Source organism: Monodelphis domestica, chromosome 4, assembly GCF_027887165.1.
Source record: "Monodelphis domestica isolate mMonDom1 chromosome 4, mMonDom1.pri, whole genome shotgun sequence".
Taxonomy (NCBI): Eukaryota; Metazoa; Chordata; class Mammalia; order Didelphimorphia; family Didelphidae; genus Monodelphis; species Monodelphis domestica.
In genome coordinates this window covers 274,778,490-274,799,978 of record NC_077230.1, presented here as the reverse complement: position 1 = coordinate 274,799,978, position 21,489 = coordinate 274,778,490, and the positions used below count along the sequence as shown (strand labels likewise).

The 21,489-nt window shown below is 40.5% G+C and overlaps 2 protein-coding genes across 2 annotated transcripts in view; one reads left to right on the top strand and one right to left on the bottom strand.

Moving 5' to 3' along the window:
- LOC100016216 (40S ribosomal protein S4) overlaps window positions 1-21,489 on the top strand; it is a 124,003-nt gene that overhangs the window by 51,542 nt on the left and 50,972 nt on the right. The window lies entirely within an intron of this gene.
- Window positions 8,149-21,489, bottom strand: part of DDX25 (DEAD-box helicase 25) — a 38,044-nt gene continuing 24,703 nt past the window's right edge. Inside the window, exons 10-12 of the mRNA XM_001371971.5 lie at window positions 11,622-11,784; window positions 10,878-11,066; window positions 8,149-8,351 (exon numbers count right to left, since the gene is read on the bottom strand). Of these exons, the coding sequence (XP_001372008.2) occupies window positions 8,290-8,351; window positions 10,878-11,066; window positions 11,622-11,784 (414 nt within the window). The 3' untranslated portion in view covers window positions 8,149-8,289. The remainder of the gene's footprint in view (window positions 8,352-10,877; window positions 11,067-11,621; window positions 11,785-21,489) is intronic.

Below are 21,489 nucleotides of genomic sequence, written 5' to 3'. Positions count from 1 at the left end.
CTTGACGAGATGTGACTGACCACTCTATCCCCTTTATATGACCTCTTTCATCAATGCCCATTACCTATGAATTGACATGATTATTCCCCCTAGTCTCAAAAGAAATAATGCAAGAGCAAAATACATGTACCCTTATTCCCCAAAACATCACCCAAAGATCAGACCCTTAAACCCAATCCCAAGAAGACTATCATGGGTTAACTTTTATTTATGTACATAATTCCCAGCAAAACCGCAGCTACAGGCCAAGCCCGAAACTTTCTTATGAAGCCAGCACACAAATCAATCATAGAGGCCCATACAATATGTACAGGTAGAGGTACACTAAGCTTCAATATGCCTCAGTGACTCAATTACACAAATCAGTAACTCAGAAACTCCCTAGTAAGCCATCTGTGACAAAATCATTTATCTTGTATGCTGTCTGTAATCACAATACAGAATATAGAATGTTAATCAAGTGATTTGTTAAAAGTTAATGTATTACTTTTCCAATTATCTCTCTTTGAACATGTGTGTTAGGTAATGCAATCTGCATGCCAAGAAAATGGGTATAAAAATAATAATCAAGCCTGGGAATGGCGGAGCAGCTGTCAAAATGCAAAGCAGTCCCATGGCCGTAATGATTAAGCTATCTTCCATTTATTGTTTATTTTGACTGATTGTTTGCCACCTGTCAGGAACCCTGGAGTCTTCAGTGAGGCTGGACCCTGCCCACAGCAATAGGTCACTCCTGAGGCTAGTTTCTTCAGAAAATCCAGGAAATCAGTCAGCTTTTTCACTCATCACATGTCAGTTCAAAAGGAAGAGATTTATGGATAGTCTCACCAGGAACAGGGTCTCAGGTCCAGTCAGCAGATTCTTTTCCAGTCTTAACTGCAAAGAATGAAGAACTCCCTCTCACAGGAAGTTCAGCTCCAAGTAGAACTCCAAGTAAAACTGCACTCAGGAAGTTGTAATTCCCTTTTAAAGACACTTTCTTTTGTGTCACTTCCTGTGCCTTCCTCCACTTTTTACATGGATAAATAGTAGTCTAAAGCCTTGCTTAGGACTGCCCAGGAGGCAGTCAGTTGATTCTGATTCATCACCCACTATTGCACACGTGGGTCACAGACCTTCCTACTAAATGATTAAGCGGGATGTTTAGACTTTTGGTGATTAAATAAAAAAATGGGCAGGGGTTACAATTTAATCTTCACAATCAGGGAAGAGTTAAATTTAATCTTCACAGATATCTCCCCCAAACACTTAAAACATTAAAAAAATACTGAGGGGAAAAGAAAAAGTTCAGAAGGTTCCATAAACAAGATAGTTTTATCAACTTATTAAATTTTATATACATTTTAAAAATTATAATACTCTTTTTGGTTCTTCCTTGTTTGAGTGTGTCAACAATTGTTAAGCTCATAATAAAAAAATAAAAAGATCCATCTGCATGGAACCTTCTCCTAATAATTCTGATCCACACTGATCTCATTTTTTTGAATTTTTAGCACAGATACAATACCAACATACAGGGTCAGAACCCAAGATATTGATAGAGGCATTCTTCCTTGACTTAGTAGGCCATTCATAACATAATCAGTCTTGTCTGAAGTTACAAATGAAGTTTCAGAATGTGAAAGATAGAAGGCAATACAGTGTAATGAATGATCAATAGATCTGGTGGCATCAAAAGAAACCTGGATTCAAGACCTAGCTCCATCTCTCCCTTGCCCTGTAACCTAATGAAGGAGTTTAACCTTGGTTTACTTTTCTGTTAAATGGGGATAATAGTAATCTACCTTTCAGAGTTGTTGTGAAGATAAAAACAGATATTTGCAAAGTTCTTCGCAAACCTTTGTTGTTGTTTAGTCAAGTCAAACTCTTCATGACTCCATTTAAGGTTTTCTTTCCAAAGATACTGGGGTGGTTTGCCATTTCCTTTTCCAGCTTACTTTACAGATGGGGAAACTGAGGCAAATAGGATTAGGTGACTTGCTTAGAGTCACATAACTAGGAAGTGTCTAAAGTTGGATTTGAACTCATGCTTTCTTGACTCTAGGATGGATGCTTTATCTATTGTATCATCTAGCTGCCCTTTACAGGTTGGGGGTTATAGATTCTGCATGTGACAAGTAAGATTTCCATAATATTTGCTTCCCTAGATAATGGCAGCAGCAGTAGAGAGGCAAATAGAAAGGATTTTCATCTGGAGGCTTAGATGCTTAACTTCCCAGTGGTGGTAGTTGGTACTGATCACACATGGAAGGGCCCTTCTCAGCTAGGGTTACTCTCCTCAACATGTGGGGGAATGGGCTACAGTAAGACTGTAGTTGGTGGAAAAGTAAACAATTCCTAGGGTTCTCAGATGCTGGGTTCTGGGCTAATTCTATTGGGTCTTGAAAGAAGGTAATGATCAAGGGTCAGGATCAGAGGTTTGAAGCACTTGGAACATGGGATCTGTTGCTTTGCTGCTTCAATTAGGCTGGCTTGCATACCCTGTGGGTATTATGTTTGGAAATTAATTTGCAAATTTAAAGCAAAACCTCAGCATCAATCATTGTTCTTGTTATCTCTCCCTCTTTGGAACCGTCTCCCCCCCCCCCCCCCCCCCAGTATTTTCAAAATTCAATTTCCCAGACAGTTTCTGCCATCTTTCCTTGGTCCACTTCCTAGACACTTTGAAAGTTGCATTTTTGCAATCTGATATGGGATGTAAGACTATGCTTATATTTTCTCCATCACAAATTCCAAACTGGACTTATTATTTGCCTCTCCCCTCCTCCTTGTCCTCCCAGGCATTTCTAATCTACTTCAGCAGAATAGTTTTGTACTGTGGGCTATATTTGTGACCAGAATAATAACTTCTTCTTATTGCTTTCTTTGCCTTTTAAAAAACTGTTTAAAAATATGGTATTGCTACTTTCCCTTTCCTGTAAGTGTCTGAGGTTGGATTTGAACTGATAAAGATGAGTCTTCCCAATTTTAAGCCTAATGCCCTATACCAATTCACTGCCCTATCCTTGAGGAGGCGGAATCTTTTGTGCCTCCTTTTATGTCTCCATGCTTTACCCAGTTCTGGGTACATAGTAGGTTCTTAAAATTTTTTTGATTGCTTTGATTGAAAAAATGTTTATTGATTGATTCAAATTCATGGGTCCATCAACAATGAAAGTGACTTTTCCTGTAGCCCTTCCAATATGTTACTTTCATTTTTTTGCCAGTTTTGCCCATTTGTTAGGTATGAGGTAAAATCTTAGATTTATCTAATTTGCTTTTCTCTAATAATTAGTGATTTGGAATTTAAATATGTACATATATATATGTATATATATATATAGCTATTGACAGCTTGGATTTCTCTGCCACATTTTTCTGACCTCCAACCTCCAATTCAAATTAAGAATCCATTCTATCTTTTTAGGTCCCTTTTCTGTATTTGAATTATCTGTATTTGAGTCTTATCACCTTATTATAACAAGTTCTATGAGGGCAAGAAACATTTTATCTAAATTTTGTATCTTTTTCATCACCAAGCATAATTCTTTCCATGTAGCAAGGTCATAAAAAATGTCTGTTGAATACACAAATATCCATTTTCCAAGAGTTGATCCTATATTATTACAGTTGAATTCAATGGTTTCATATTTTTGGGCAAGCTTATCAATTGACTTCAATATTGTGTTGCAAATCATTAGACATTACAATTTCTCAAATGGTATGTGGCTGGCTGGATTGAAGATGTGATTTCTTTGTTGACCTTTGGGAAAATCATTAATGCTCCTAACATGTGTCCTCAAAGTACAATGTGAGGAACTCTGAAAAGTACTGGCAGGGAACAGAATTTGGGATGTAGAACCCTTGCATCCTGGCTCTGGGATAAAAGTCCAGAGCCGATGAAAGATTTGGAATTCTCACTTTAGTTTTGCCATTAACTAGCCAGTTTTTTTTTTCTTGCTATGTGATGGTAAAGAGATTCTACTTAAAAATTCTCTTCAAAAGATGAAACGGCTTTTTGAGCTTAGACAAAACTGTATCTCTCTGCTTTTGAAAAAGAACTGTTCCTTTCCCCCACCAGTTTTCCAGCCTTTTCCATCACTGACCACATGGAGACCAACAGCCAGCAGTTTTCATGGTCATCTAGCTGAAGAGGATTGACACTTTCTAAAAAACCAAGAGTAATTACTCAGTCCAAGAGTCTTCCCGCCACACCACTAGACTATGGCCAATGTATTTGCCTTTCCTATTAGAAGACTTAACTCCTACTCCTAATGTCATGGTATGTTCAGCCCCTTGCTAGATGCTCACTTAAAACCCCCACTAGAAATCCCTGTTGCTGCCCAACACAATAATGAATTCCAACATGTTAACAGCATCAAGCTGGCCAAGAGAAACACCTACTGGTTTTTAATGGACTGGTTTCTAATGTTTAATGCCAAACATCACACAGCTGATTCACCCAGCTCACAGATGTACTGAAGTCATCTGGCTATTTCTCCTCTCTATTTAATTCTTCTCCAAGTTTTCAGTGACTGAGGGGGATGACCTTGACTGTGGAGATGCGAAAATTGCTTCCAGTTCTGGGCAGTGATCTGAGCTGAATGAGACAGCCCAGAGAGGTATTGACTAACCAGACTGGCCAACCAATGTTAAGACAGCTGGGGTGCACACAGAGAGGAGCATGGTTTTGCTGCTTCCCAGGTGGCCAGACAAAAGGATGTAAGGAGAGGGGCAAAGGGGAAATGAGAAGAATGTCCACTGTTTGCAGACCCTGTGAGAACTGTCACTAAACAGAAGTTACTAGAGGGACTTGGGAGGGTAACTACAGACAGTCAGTAGCAGCTTTTTTCTCAGCTCTAAATTGGGGGAGAAAAACCAAACCAAACAAAATGGGTCAAATTTTATTCAGGATGTCCTATGACTGATGCCAGTCTAGAAGAAAGAAGAGTTACTCTCCTCTGTGAAAGGGAATTTTTATTCCCTTTGTCTATTTTAAGTTAGTCAATCAAGAACTTAAAGTACCCCTACTTAACACTTAGTAAGTCACTAACAAAGAAAGTTCACATCCCCAAAGACCACAAGTACTGCCACCTGGGCAGTGCCAGGCAAATTGGGAAGCTGTGATTGATTCCTGTGAAGTGGGAGAGAAACAGAAGTGACATGGAGAAACTGCTTATAAAAAGCCAGCCCAAGCAAGGGACATGAATAGTCAATTTTCAGATAAAGAAATCAAAACCATCAATAAGCATATGAAAAAGTGTTCTGAATCTCTTATAATCAGAGAAATGCAAATCAAAACAATTCTGAGGTATCACCTCACACCTAGCAGATTGGCTAACATGACAGCAAATGAAGATAATAAATGTTGGAGGGGATGTGGCCAAATTGGGACATTTATGCATTGCTGGTGGAATTGTGAATTGATCCAACCATTCTGGAGGGCAATTTGGAACTATGCCCAAAGGGTGCTAAAAGACTATCTGCCCTTTGATCCAGCCATAGCACTGCTGGGTTTGTACCCCAAAGAGATAATAAGGAAAAAAACTTGTACCAGAATATTCATAGCTGTGCTCTTTGTGGTGGCAAAAAATTGGAAAATGAGGGGATGTCCTTCAATTGGGGAATGGCTGAACAAATTGTGGTATATGTTGGTGATGGAATACTATTGTGCTCAAAGGAATAATAAACTGAAGGAATTCCATATGAACTGGAATGACCTCCAGGAATTGATGTAGAACGAAAGGAGCAGAACCAGGAGAACATTATACACAGAGATGGATACACTGTGGCACAATCGAATGTAATGAACTTCTCTAGTAGAAGCAATGCAATGAATGACCCAGGACAATTCTGAGAGACCTGTGAGAAAGAACCCTATCCACATTCAGAGGAAGAATTGTGGGAATAGAAACACAGAAGAACAACTGCTTGATCACATGGGTAATGGGAATATGATTGGGAATGTAGACTCTTAACCACCCTAATGCAATTATCAATAATATGGAAATAAGTCTTGATCAGTGACACAAGTGAAACCCAGTGGAATTTTGCGTCGGCTATGGGGGAAGGTTTGGAGGAGGGAAATGAAAGAACATGAATCATGTAACCATGGAAAATTTTCTTAATTAATCAATAAAATAAATTAAAAATAAAAGAGATATCAAGGGGAGGGGGGGGGTGGGGGAAGCCAGCCCTGAGGAGGCATTTTAGGAGGAATTTGGCTTCATTTTCATAAGTCCCTTCTCATAAGTTCCTCTGGATTGTCCTGGGTCATTGCATTGCTGCTAGTACAGAAGTCCATTACATTTGCTTGTGCCACAGTGTATCCGTCTCTGTGGATAATGTTCTCCTGGTTCTGCTCCTTTTACTCTGCATTCTGCAATTCATTCTGGGAGGCACTTTAAGAAGATACATTCAGCATTGGTGAGTCAGGCTGAAGAAGCATCCTACGCTTCATAGATTCAGCATTGTGACTCCATCTGAAGGAAGAGGCTTACGCTGGTAAGACCCTTGTTGAAGAGGTTACTGGACTTCCACATGGAGATCAGAACTTTGTTGGGGAGCGAGTTGAATTTCTTTGGATAGGAGCTCTAGGGTGGTAGACTAGGAAACATTTCCTACTTCCCTCATACATTTTCCTCCTTTTACTATATTTATATTAAATTATTAAGAGCTACTAACAACATTTTGACTTAAGAAGATGATTTTATATACAGTGATCACAATTTTTAAAAAACCATTATTATCTTTGTCAAACCAAATTTATGTCCTCAAAAAAGAGGGTGGAAGATAAGCTCAAAGAATTACAAAATATTTCAAAGCAGAAATGCTTTTGTTCTTGTAGACATAAAAGAAAAATGTCCATTCTGACACAGAATGTCAAGATAAGACCTGCCTCAGTAGGCATTGTAGCTATCAGGTAATAGTAATGACTGACCATTTATAGCACCTGCATTGGGAGTCAGAGGATTTAGCATGGGAAGGAAGGGAGTTGCTGGAGTGGAAAGCTGGTAAAATCTCCTGGGGAGCATCAAATTTCACCTTGTCTCTTGGAACCTGGTGAAGTTTTGATTTTGAATAGCAAATACATGCAAGAAATGTTTGATGCAAGGATTCAGGAAAACACTTGGTATTCCCAAATGAAACCCTAAACCTTAAAATCTAAGTCCTTGAACTATGGTCCTCTAATATTCTGACTGCTCTTTCCTCCTGCCTATCATGGCTTTGGGACTTTTGTCAAGTCATTTCTCCCTTGATGAGCCTAACCTTATAAAAATTGGATGAACCTATTTCACATGGAGTTGAAGTTTAAATGAGATCGTGTTTGTGACCGTGCTTTTTAAAACTATCATGGCATCTTCATTAGAACTGGAAGCCCATTAATTAATTGTAGGAAAAGGGGAAAAATGTTTTGTTGTTTGCTATGCCATTTGGAAGCACAGGAAATGACTAAAATGAAATACTAGATTGTCATAATTCATAGCCCAGAGCTTTGCATACACTATGTGCTTGATAATAATTCAATGGAAATGCAGAGGCAACATGAAATGGTGGAAAGAGTACTGGAATGAGCACCAGGGATGTTTATGTGAATCCTGCCTCAGAAATGTCCTTGGTTGTGTGGCCGGATCAAAACACTTTTGTCTTCTCGGGATCCGAGTTTAGACATTTTTAAAAGAGAGAGTACTTTGAATTCTACTCAGAGGCCTACTGGAAGGAAGGTAAAACTTCACACATCTTTAAATGCTCTATAAATGTGAATTATTTTTGTAAACTGAAATTACTGAATGTACCCCCAAAGCAGAGGGGTATGTGATAGGATGGTGGGAAGGGGGAGAGGATAAGAAAAGGTTAGTTCTCAGATTAGTTGTACTAGTCTTTATTTCAGCCACAAAACTCATGTTGCTTTTGTCTCAAGGATAAAGGAACTACTAGTAAGACTCTACAGCCATCTACTGGCAAAATTCAAGGTCTCCAACATAATTTTCTTGTAAAGGATTTATTTATTTAGATTCATCAGTGCACTTTGGAATATGTGATAGCCCCCCCACCCATATATTTACCAGGAAAAAAAAAAAGATAAATCCAGTTTAGAAAATTTTCTTGGCCAATGCCATCCAATGAGCCACATTTTAAATGATGTGAAGAAGAGTTAGGGTCTAAAACTTAAAACCACTAGGAACTTTATTTTGCTGTATGACAAACACAATTTTCCTTCTGAAAAAGCCCCAAACACCAAATTACAATTGTAGCTTTCTGGAACCTGTTCTCACACACATGGCAATAAGCCCCTGCAAAGTCTTCACCTTAATATTCAATCTTTTCAATTTCATCCATGTCATCTGGGTCCAGCTGCTTAATCTTGCTGTCTGAAAGAATTTGAAAGGACACAGTCTGTAGGCTGAAAATCCATGGATCTGATGACACAGTGATAATACTTTTAACCAACAAGATGCCATTACAGTAACTGCTTTGTCATAAACTGCAATAAAGAATTAGAAATAATGGGGGAGGCATAGGGATGTGCTACATCACTGAAATCCAATCCCACTATGTGGAGGTAGCTATGAATTTTTGCAGGCTATGTTCATGAAGCAGAGGCTCTGGAAGGTCCTAACAGCAGGCTGGAAAGACTGAATCTGGGCTTAGGCACCAACTAAAAGCAATTTTCTGAGGTTCAGTTTAGTTAAATTCACAGAGGCACAGGGGACAGTGATGAAAAATTTGGCCATGGCAATTCTGAAAGAGCACCTGTTAAGCCACAGAGGCTTATAAATTGAGTCTAGGGTGAGCATGCCATTGCTGACAAAAATCAGAGATCCCTACTGTAATGAAGGAGGAATGGGGTCAGGTTGAAAGGAGAGGTCATGGTACAAAAATATGTAAAAACTGATTAAAATTAAATAAGGACAACCCCAACCCCTCAAAGTATGTATCTTGGAGCCTTAGGGGAAAGATGAGAGGGCAGAGGTTAGGTTAAGGGTATCAGAAATGGAGGGAGAGAAATGACAGTAGGTAGGTCTTAAAAGATCTCAAGAGAAGTGGTCAGGTTGGCATGTGCTAAGGACAGGTTAGGACTTATGATAATTCTAAGAGAAGGGACTCAGGCTCATGTATGTTCCCTAACTAAGCCTCCAACAATGATCTTTTCATAGGAGCAAAGTGCCTTTTGAGGTTGGGGGGATGACAATTGGACCCCTACCTTATAAGGCTGTACTCAATTCTTACATCACTTAGACTGGCAGCTGAGGTAAAGTTTGTCGTCTAAAAACCATGATCCTTGGCATACTCTGCCCCCTTTTTTGACACCATCACAACAGAAGTAAATGGAGTTTGCACAGGACTAAGGGCCATTTGCATTTTTCATCGTTTCAGAGGATGCCATAGCCAAGAAACGGGGGATGTGAAATATATTTGCCTAAAAAAATTGTTCCCTACAGGTTTTAGGGTATGTATCACTCATGTAGGTTACATGTGTCCTCATGAATTTGTCTAGATGTGGCTCACAGGAGGCATGAGGAGTTATCTCTAGAGTGTGTTCCTTTATCTGCACTTCTCTAAGGGAGGCTTTGATTCCAGCTAGGAAGGGAGCCACAAGGCTGGCCCCTCTGTTTTCCTCAAAGCAAGCACACTAGGTTAGAATTCTATTTGCCTTCCTGCTAAATATACTAGTTAAAAGGAAATATTTTTAGGTTCAAGCTGCTCCTGATCATTATCCCTCAACAAGTCAGGATTATGATATCCAAGGCTTGATTGTTCTCCTACCAAACGCTAGTTACACTGTGAACAGCAAATAAATTCATTTATCCAAGGTGATAGGTAACAGAAGCCAAACAAGTTATACAGATGATAATATACCAGACCATAGAGAGAATAAATAAGCTTTTCCACTGGGAGTAAGATATTGTCCTAAAGAAAATTTTCATCACATGAAAAACTCCCCAAAGTCTCTAGTATGGTAAACTGAAGATAGGGATATGATTTAAGGCTCTAGCTCCTCTATAGGTTGGCTTCTTCCCAGAGTATCTATCTGTCTGTCTCTCTTTAGGGAGCTCTTCCTGAAGAGAATTTGGAACTGTTACCTTGTTCAAAGCTGAAAGCCAGAAAAGGAAGATTCGACATTCCTTAATGGAGTGATAAGAGAAGAGGAGAGTATCTTGAATGTAAAATTATTCTTCCTAGATTAGCAATTCTGGGGGTTGTGGAATTTTAAAAAACAAGGGCAACTTATTAACTTTAATTATGTTGAAGGAGATGTCCTTTTCCTGCCAAAGTGGCCTGTTCATCCTATTCAAAGGAAGTGGATTATAAATATAATTCTAGTCCACTACTCTTCCTCAGAGGCAGAGTGATCAGCCTTGTGACTTCAATTTCCTGCCCCCAGTCTGGAAGGAATCAAAGCTGTCCTTGGAGAGGAGTAGACCAAGGAGATTCTAGAGCTATCTACCCACATGCCCCTGAGACATGGACAAATATAACTTATATGGACAATACCCACACCTCCTACAAGGCCATGAACATCTTTATAGGTTATGGAATTAGAACTAGCACATAAAAATCAGATCATCTTGTTCTGGGTCATTATTAATTCTATGTTGGCTCTTGTGCCTAAAATCCTTCATAAGATTCACTCTGTCTTTCCTATCAGCCATGGCATCTCTAAGATTTAATTACTAATTAAAAAGAGTCTTTTGTCTCTGCCTACCTGGATGCAAATACCCTGGGTACTTCTGGACTTTGGATAAGTGTATATGCTGTGCATATTTGTTCCTTTCAGCAGTATCTTATTTTGGGGTTGTGATCTATGTTTGAGGATGGGGGCGGCAGGGAAAGGAAAAATATATTTGAACCAACATGGTCAGTATAGTTCACTTTATAGAGACAGTATTACTTACTGAAATGATCTTGAATTTTAAAAAGCAAGGGTAACTTATTAACTTCAATCATGTTGAAGGCAATGCCCTTTTTCCCAAAGCGGCCTGTTCGTCCTATTCGATGGAGATAAGTCTCATAGTCTGGTTCACCAGCTTGGTTTATAGGAAGGTCAAAGTTCACAACAATTGTGACTTGTTTCACATCAATTCCTAGACAGAAATAGACAAAAAGAGAGAGAGAGACAAAGAGAGAGAGAGACAGAGAGACAGAGAGAGAGAGAAAGAAACACTGACAAGTGACTCTGACAAGTCCCATAATTTCTTGCAGGAATAAAAGCTGATGAATGACCAAATATTTTATGGAATTATCATACAATGGAGAAAATTATTGGCCAAACAAACTTGCTTTTAAACAAAAGAAATGTCTGTTTTGGATAACATCCTTAATAAAGCTGGATTCCAAATAAGCAAATGCTGAATTTGTTTTTAAGATGAACATATACAGAGTGAAAAGTCCTAACTACACCTACAAAGCCAAATGTATTAGAATATTCTCTTCTAGTGCTGAAATGAAAAGCATGAAGCCATCAACTTAAATTCTCCTTTCTCAAAGTATGTACTCAGCTGTGCTTTCCTAAGCCCCACAGAGGTTTCAGAGGGATAAATGAGGAGACTGGAGGTAACTGAGATAAAAACTTAACCTTGGGGAGGACAAACCTGGAAGGAAGGAATGAACTGCTTTAAAAAAAAAATCAAAACCCACACCTCGAGCACAGACATTGGTGGTTATAAGGACTTTCTCTTTCCCATCACGAAACCTTTGGATGATTGAAGCCCGCTGATCAACTGTCAACTCTCCACTTAACAAAGATACTTGGTGACCATCCTGCATCATCTCCACAGTTAACCACTTTGCATTTCTACGAGTCTGTTGGAAAATAAACCAAAAAAATACAATCCACAAGGTTAAGGTATAGTTGCTATATGGGATAGGGGATGAGGGAGAGGAAGAAAGATTTATTCTTTCACTTCCCATTTACTATTATAAATCCTTTAGGATATACTGAACTGATTTACTTCTTTCTTTTTTAACCCTTACCTTTTGTCTCAGAATCAATATTAAGTATCATTTCCAAGGCAGTAAGGCTAGGCAACTGAGGTTAAGTGACTTGCCCAGGGTCACACAGCTGGGAAGTATCTGAGGCCAAATTTGAACCCAGGACCTCCCATCTCCAGGCCTGGCTCTCTATCCACTGAGTCACTTAGCTGCCCCTGCACTGATTTACTTCTTTTTCCTATAGCAGTTCTGAAGAGAGAACAAAAGACAGCACCAACGTGACAACACCTTACATTTATATTCAGTTTTATAGATGTAGAAATGTTTTGAAAATATAATCCCATCTGATATCACTAATAAGGGTCTGCTATACAAGATTTATTGGGAACTTATACATATATATATATATATATATAAGACTAAGAGTCATTCTCCAATGGATAAGTGGTCAAAGGATATAAATGAACAATTCTCAAAAAAAGAATTATAAACTTTTTTTTGTTTTAATATTCTAATAGGCTTTAATTCAACTCAACTCAATTTAATTAAATTCAACAGACATTTATTATGTGTGACTTTGTACAAGGCACCATTCCACCCCTAGGATACAATAGCTATCACTTAAACAAAGAAAACATTAGATTAAAGATAACTGTGTCAACATAGCAACTAATTTTTGCTTCCTTATGGACATTTTTCAGGCCATGGAGTAGAATATAAACTTACTAATAACAAGAGTTCCTTCCTTCCTTCCTTCCTTCCTTCCTTCCTTCTTTCCTTCCTTCCATTTCTCCAGTATCAGAGATAGTTCCTTGTACATAATAGTAATTTCATAAGTGTTTATTGATTTGGATAGAATTGATTGGTGTTCACACTGGATATATAGTGCATATTTTTATGGCATATATGTTTTTACTGTGCATTCACAATTTTTATTTTTCTAAATGCATGTTTTCATGTTCATCCATGTCATCATAGGCTGACTTAGATTGTACACTTCTTGGAAACAGGAAATATCTCTACATAAATCTCCCAGTACTTGTCTATCCCAGTGTTATTAGCAACTAAGCATTTTATTGGTGCTTTCTTTTTAAAAAATACATAAAAAACCCTTACCTTCCATCTTAGAATTGATACTGGGTGTTGGTTCTAAAGTAGAAGAGTGGTAAGGGCTAGGCAATGGGGGTTAAGTGACTTGCCCAGGGTCACACAGCTAGGAAGTGTCTGAGACCAGATTTGATCCCAGGACCTCCCATCTCTGGACCTGACTCTCAATCCACTGAGTCACCCAGCTGCCCCCTTATTGGTGCTTTCTGATGATGATAATTGACTGATCATGATAGTAATAAGACAATCACAAGCAATATCAAATGACACAACCCAACTATATTAGATTTATTTATGTAGCAGGGACATTCCTTCTTAACATGGAAAACCCTTCACTCCTGTCAGAGACCATGTATGGGGCAAAAATTATGATCAAGAATAAGATAAGTCTAGCATGGAAGTATACTTGTGTTCTGGTGGCTACGCCAATGGATCGAAAGATATGGAGGTCCTGGTGAGGTAAAACATCTTCAAATATAGGCCAAGGATAGTAAGAAGACCAGATTGACTAGACTATAGAAGGTGCTAATGTGAAAGAAAATACTGTGTTATGGAGTCTCAAAAGTAGGTTAAGGTCAGGTTGTTAAGAGCATTAAATAAAAAGAGTTTACATTTGATCTTGTTTTGTATATTTATTCTCCTGGGATCAACTTGGACAAGTGTAAAAAAGTCTGTCCCCCCAAATTTGCCTACCAGATAAGGATATTTTTCTTTAGCTATTACAACTCATGAACCTGATCTTCTATAGTGTGGAAGTGTGGTAATCTGCATTAGTGGAGGAAAGATTAGTGAAATCATAGAGTATTCAACTGAAGCATATTTATTAAGTATCTACTAACTACAGTATATTTTGGTTGGGTACTGAGTAAACAAACAAAAAATGGTGCTTGCTCTTAAGGAACTTACATTCTTTTGCGGGAGACAATATGTAAACATATATATGTATATAATATACATTAAATACAAATTTTGGGGTGGTAGAGAGTAAAACATAAGTAACTAGGAAAGGAATCCGAATGTAGAAATGATTACTTACGATAAATTTTAAAGGAAACACTAGATTCTAAGATGCAGAAGTGAGGAGGGAGGGCATTCTTGTCATGGTCAGCCAATACAATGACCATGTGTGAAGAATAATAAAAAGGACAGATTGGACTATAGTAGGTATTAGTGGAAAGCAAAATACTTGTGTTATGGAGTCTCAAAAGAAGGCTGAAGTCAGGTTGTCAAGAGCTTTAAATAACAAACAAAAGAGTTAATATTTTATCATAGACATAATAAAGAACCATTGGGCTTTATGGAGTAGGATAGTGAACTAATCAGACTCATGCTTAAAGAAAAATTACTGGAGGCAGTGAGGTGGCTCAGTGGATTGAGAGCCAGGTCTCAAGAGTATCCTGGGTTCAAATCTGGCCTTATTTACTTTCTAGCTATGTGATCCTGGGTAAGTCATTTAGCCTTCATTCTGTAGCTCTTGCCACTCTTCTGCCTTGGAAGTGATACACAGTCCTGATTCTAAGATGGGAGGTGAGGATTTAAAAAAGAAAAGAAAAAAGCTGTGTGCTGCCAAAGAGACTTGAGGCTCAGAGACCAATTAAGAAGATATTGCAATAGTTGAAATGCAAGATATTGTAGAAAATATCATAGTACTAGCACAAAAGCAGATTTTTGAAGGAATAGAGGAGGCAGGTGAGAAAGAAATTAGCTACTTTCAAAATAACTTTGAATGAACACCACCTAGCGAATGACTTTTCATGAGACTAGCACCCTTTCCAGCAGAGAGAGGGAGAGAGGCTACATAGATGGAAGCATCTAGAATGTCTGATGATGCTGTCCCTGAACAACAAATATATTTGACTAACCCCTTTATTAAATTCTTATATAGCTTTCTTATAATTAGGATAATCAAAGATCCTTGGGGTCTACTTATGGCAGAGTGTGACATTTGTTAATGGTTCTACTTCCCTTTATCTTCCTGGTCATACAACAATACTTTTTCTTTTCTTTTTTTTTCACTTTAAACATTATTTTATTTGGTCATTTCCAAACATTATTCATTGGAAACAAAGATCATTTTCTTTTCTCCCCCTCCCTCCCCCCCAACCTCTCCCATAGCCGACGCGTGATTCCACTGGGTATCACAGGTGTTCTTGGTTCGAACCCATTTCCATGTTGTTGGTATTTGCATTAGAGTGTTCAATTAGAGTTTCTCCTCAGTCATATCCCCTCCACCCCTGTAGTCAAGCAGTTTCTTTTCATCGGTGTTTTTACTCCCATAGTTTATCCTCTGCTTGTGGATAGTGTTTTTTAGATCCCTGCAGATTGTTCAGGGACATTGCATTGACCCTAATGGAGAAGTCCATCACCTTTGATTGTACCACAGTGTATCAGTCTCTGTGTACAATGTTCTCCTGGTTCTGCTCCTCTTGCTCTGCATCACTTCCTGGAGGTTGTTCCAGTCTCCATGGAATTTCTCCACTTTATTATTCCTTTTAGCACAATAGTATTCCATCACCAACATATACCACAATTTGTTCAGCTATTCCCCAATTGATGGGCATCCCCTCATTTTCCATTTTTTGGCCACCACAAAGAGCGCAGCTATGAATATTTTTGTACAAGTCTTTTTCCTTATTATCTCTTTGGGGTACAGACCCAGCAGTGCTATGGCTGGATCAAAGGGTAGACATTCTTTTAGCATAGTTCCAAATTGCTCTCCAGAATGGTTGGATCAATTCACAACTCCACCAGCAATGAATTAATGTCCCAACTTTGCCACATCCCCTCTAGCATTCATTACTTTCCTTTGCTATCATGTTAGCCAATCTGCTAGGTGTGAAGTGATACCTCAGGGTTGTTTTGATTTGCATCTCTCTGATTATAAGAGATTTAAAACACTTCTTCATGTGCTTATTAATAGTTTTGATTTCTTTGGCTGAAAACTGCCTATCCATGTCCCTTGCCCATTTATCAATTGGAGAATGGCTTGATTTTTTTGTACAATTGATGTAGCTCTTTGTAATTAAACCTTGAATTAAAAACTTTTAATGACCACTTACTGTCCCAAATCACTAGCAAGAGAAATTCATATACACACCCAGCAAAATGGCAAAGAGGACATAATGATGGGAACAGTGTTGGGGGTGGGGGTGGGGTTAAAAAAGACAGGCATACTACTGTACTTTTGGTGGACCTGTGAATTGGCCAACTATTCTGGAAGGTAATTTGGAATTATGCTAAGAATCTGAAAAGAATGTCCATGCCTTTCAATTCAGAGATTCTAGAGCTAAATATACATATATATCAATGTAATGGAAATCAAAGACAGAAAGTCCCAAATATACCAAAATATTGTCAGTAACAACTTTTTATAATTTCAAAGTACTGAAAACAAAGAAAATAGATGCCCACTGATTAAGGGATGTCTAAACAAATGATGGAACATAAATATATTGGAATATTATGTGCTATAATCAATGATATGACGAATATGGGGAGGCATAGGAAAATTTATATGAACTGATGAAAAGTGATATAAGTAGATCCAGGAAAGCAACATATAGTGACAATGAAAGAAAAAATGAAATGAAACTTGACACTACGTATGTAATAATAATGACTTGACCCAGAAGAATTGAGAAAATATACTTCTCTCTCTTCTTGGCAGAGGGAGGGGGACTACAGGTACAGAACACTGCACACACCATCTGACAACATATTGGTTAGTTTTGCTGAGCTGCCACCTTTTGCCACCACCCCTCCCTGCCACTTTCTTTTTCTTTTTCTTCTGTTTCACTGTATCACAGTGAATGGTTCTGTCAAGGGCAATCAATGGTGGGAGAAGAGGCATTTTGGGAATTGAAAGCAATATAAAAACAAAAGACATAAAGAGGCATAAACTATTCTTCCTTTCAATTGGCTGAAATTGTTTACCCTACAGGCCTTCTCATCCTTCTCTGTTGTGAGGAGGAGACTGGAATTTTCCAATCTATTTCATTGAGATTGTGATGGACTACTTGAACATTATTTGAGTCACATGCTCACTCAGGAGCAATGTGGTCAGGAACCCTGGGTCCAAAAGTGCAGGTTCACAAGTATTTGGGATTTATGCTGTTGGTATGGGGTGTTCAGGGAGGGGTAGCATCCTTGGTATGGAGGGCTTGTCGTGCCCTCCTAGGGCAGCTCTCCAGCCTCTGACCCCCACCTGACACCCAGCTCTCACTTGTGGCTCCCAGTAGCTGCTAGCATGTGGCAGCGGCCACACCCCGGGCAATGGCTTCGACAGGCCGCCTAAACCTTGTGAGGGTAGCCATCGGGTTGTAGATCCCTGGTGAACTAAGGCTTTGCTCACCCAGCATGTGAAGACTGCTTCGACGGAACAGGCGGAGGAAACCAACAAGAAGGTTCAATGGTTGAGATGGTGACGCAGCAAAGCACTGTGGAGTGCTCAGGATGTGCTGGAGTACAAAGGACAACACGGCCATCCAATGCAGCTGAGGAAGTCTCCAGACGTAACAATTTTTCGTGCCACTGGACCCAGGCTTCCAACGCCAAGAGAGTGGGACTGTCTCTGTGCATTGACTTTTCCACTTAAATCTCTTTCACGCACAAGTATCTTTGTGCACACTCATCTATCCTAACCCCGTCCACCCTCTTCAAGACCTGCAGCGATGGGGGAGTGACGACGCAACAGGTGGAGGTGACCACTGGCAGTTGTAGTCACGATCCTGCACGTAGGCGGCCCACGGACCAGTGGTCACTCGGCCCTGTGGGCAGCAGAGACGATTGGCAGCATCCTGGGCAACTGAGCAGCCCTCTCTAGGATAGCACTGCTCACCCTAATCAAGGGAGGGGACTAGAAAAGGTGTCCTAAACATTGCCTGCCCTACAAACACCCGGTCAGCACATCGCGGCTGGCAGGTCATCCCTTTAAGCAGTCGAAATCAAAGAAAACAAAACACAAAGAAACTCCTACTAGAAGCATGGAACATCAGGACATTACTTGAGAGAATACCCAAGACCTGAGAGAAGAACAGCTCTAATCGGTAAAGAATTTGCGCAATATAACATCGACATCACAGCCCTAAGTGAAACACGCTTACCAGAAGAGGGATCACTCAGTGAACCCACCACTGGATACACCTTCTTCTGGAAAGGTAGAGCCACAAATGAAGACAGAATCCACGGTGTTGGCCTGGCCATCAAGACCAGTTTGCTCAAACAGCTGCCAGACTTGCCTGTGGGCATCAGCAAGAGGCTCATGAAGATCCGTTTGCCTCTCAGCAAAGACCGGTATGCCACAATCATCAGCGCATATGCCCCAACACTGACCAGCACAGAGGAGACCATCGAGCAGTTCTACTCTGACCTGAGTGCCGTCCTGCACTTAGTGCCCACCAATGACAAGCTGATACTACTGGGAGACTTCAACGCCAGGACCATGAAAGATGGGAAGGAGTGCTTGGCAAACACGACGTGGGCAAAATGAACAACAATGGCCTACTGCTACTCAGCAAATGCTCAGAGTTCGAATTCACCATCACGAACACTGTGTTCAGAATGGCGAACAAATATAAAACAACGTGGATGCATCCATGATCAAAACAGTGGCATCTCATTGACTACATCATTGTACGCTGGCGAGACATCCAGGATGTACAGATCACCAGAGCCATGAGAGGAGCTGAATGCTGGACTGACCACCGATTGGTTAGAGCGACTCTTCAAATGTGCATTGCGCCTCGCCATCCAAAACGCGCCCAGACAGTTCACGCATCTTGCAACGTGAGTCGTCTCAGAGATCCATCTTATTTGCAAACATTCCAGTCCTATCTGGATGACAAACTGTCTGCCAAGGGACCACTCACTGGAAGCTTAAGCAAGAAATGGAACCAGTTCAGAGACACAGTGAAGGAAACATCAAAGGCAGTCCTAGGCCCCAAACAACACAACCACCAGGACTGGTTCAACGAGAACAACACTGCTATTGAAGACCTATTGAACAAAAAGAGCAAAGCCTTTATGAAGTGGCAAAATAACCCAAAATCTGCTCCTAAAAAGAACAGATTCAAGTCTCTCCAAGCCACGGCGCAGCGTGAGATCAGGAAGATGCAAGACCAATGGTGGGAAAAAAAGGCAGAAGAAATCCAGTGCTTTGCTGACATGAAAAACTATAAACAATTTTTCAGTGCCCTCAAGACTGTCTATGGGCCATTAAAATCCACCACCGCCCCCTTGCTATTCTCTGACGGTGACACTCTTATAAAAGACAAACAAGGCATCAGCAACAGGTGGAAAGAACACTTCAGCCAGCTCTTCAATCTACCCTCCTCAGTCGACCAAAGGGCCCTTGACCAGATCCTCCAAAACCACATCATGAAGCAACTTGACATCCCTCCTTCATTAGAAGAAGTCCAAAAAGCCATTAAACAAATGAGTGCAGGCAAGGCACCCGGTAAAGACGGGATCCCAACCGAGGTGTACAAGGCCTTAAATGGAAAGGCACTCCAGGTGTTCCACATAGTGCTGACCAGCATATGGGAAGAGGAAGACATGTCCCCAGAACTCAGAGATGCCTCTATCATAGTCCTATACCAGAACAAAGGCACATGAGCAGCCTGTGACAACTACAGAGGCATCTCACTACTCTCTACTGCTGGAAAGATCCTCGCCCGTGTTATACTCAACAAACTCCTGTCATCTGTTTCAGAGCAGAACCTGCCTGAATCACAATGTGGCTTCCAACCAGATCGCAGCACTATCGACATGGTCTTCACGGTGAGGCAAATGCAGGAAAAATGCCTTGAGCAAAACCTGAGTCTCTACATTGTCTTCATAGACCTGAAGAAGGTGTTCAACACAGTGAACAGGGATGCATTGTGGGTGATTCTTAGCAAGCTCGGTTGCCCAGCAAAATTCATCATACTGATCCAGCTCTTTCATGTCGACATGAGAGGGGAAGTCCTATCTGGTGGAGAGACTTCCAACCGCTTCAACATCTCCAATGGCATGAAACAAGGCTGCGTCCTTGCTCTGGTGCTATTCAACCTATACTTCACCCAAGTATTGTGACATGCTGTGATGGATCTAGACCTGGGCGTCTACATCAAATACCAACTGGATGGCTCACTATTCGACCTTCGTCGCCTGACCGCAAAAACAAAGACAACAGAGAGACTCATCCTGGAAGCTCTCTTCGCAGATGACTGTGCTCTCATGGCCCACCAAGAAAATCACCTTCAAATCATTGTGGACAGGTTCTCTACCGCAACAAAACTGTTTGGCCTGACTATCAGCTTTAGCAAAACAGAGTTGCTGTTTCAACCTGCACCAGGGAGGCCAACTAACCAACCGTGCATAACTATCGATGGCATGCAACTTTCTAACGTCAACACTTTCAAGTACCTGGGCAGCACCATCGCCAATGATGGGTCCCTAGAGCACAAGATCAATGCCAGGATCCAAAAGGCCAGCCAGGCACTCGGGTGGCTGCGCTGCAAAGTCCTCCAACACAGCGGTGTAAGCACTGAAACGAAGCTCAAAGTGTATAACACAGTGGTCCTCAGCTCGCTCCTGTATGGCTGTGAGACATGGACACTGTACTGGAAGCATATGAAATAGTTGGAGCAATTTCACCAACGCTCTCTCCAGTCAATCATGAGGATCCAATGGCAGGACCGAATCACCAATCAGGAGGAAGTCCTCGACAGAGCCAACTCCACCAGCATCGAAGTCATGGTCCTCAAAACCCAGCTACGATGGTCTGGACACGTCATCCGCATGGACCAAGACAGGTATTCTATGGTGAACTGTCAGCTGGACTCAGGAAACAAGGCCAACCAAAGAAAAGATACAAGGATCAAACTTGAAGTGAGTAGGCATTACACCAAAGCAACTAGAACCTGCTGCCTCTGACAGAAGCAGCTGGCATAACCACATTAACCATGCCACCACCACCTTTGAAGATGAACGACATTGATGTCTTGCTGCTGCGCATGAACGCCGACACCAGATCACACCCGCACCTCCATAACAACTGGCGTTCCATGCCCCATGTGCCACAAGCTTTGCGCCTCAGCCTTTGGACTTCAAAGCCATATAAGGGTACATCAATAGATGATAATGCACAAAGACAATCATCATTCGGCTTCTGAGAGACTACTACTATCCTTTGAATTTGTCAGTCTATTCATGCTGGCGTGTTTGTCTCCAGGAAAATGATAATCAGTCAGGGTTTACAAAGTGTACCAGTCACTCAGCGTTGTAGCTGCTACTGAAGTCTTGTTCTTTTTTCCGTTCCAAGGAACCAAATGAAGCTCACTGGAGAAGGGCTTCCTTCCACTGTGTTCCCTACTTAAGTGTGTTTTTTTCTCTAGTGAAAATGGAATTGTTTCATCCAGTAAGGCCCATCCAGAGGGCCTTCATTCAACACTGTCCTATCACCATACCATCAAATAAGACCAAGAGAGA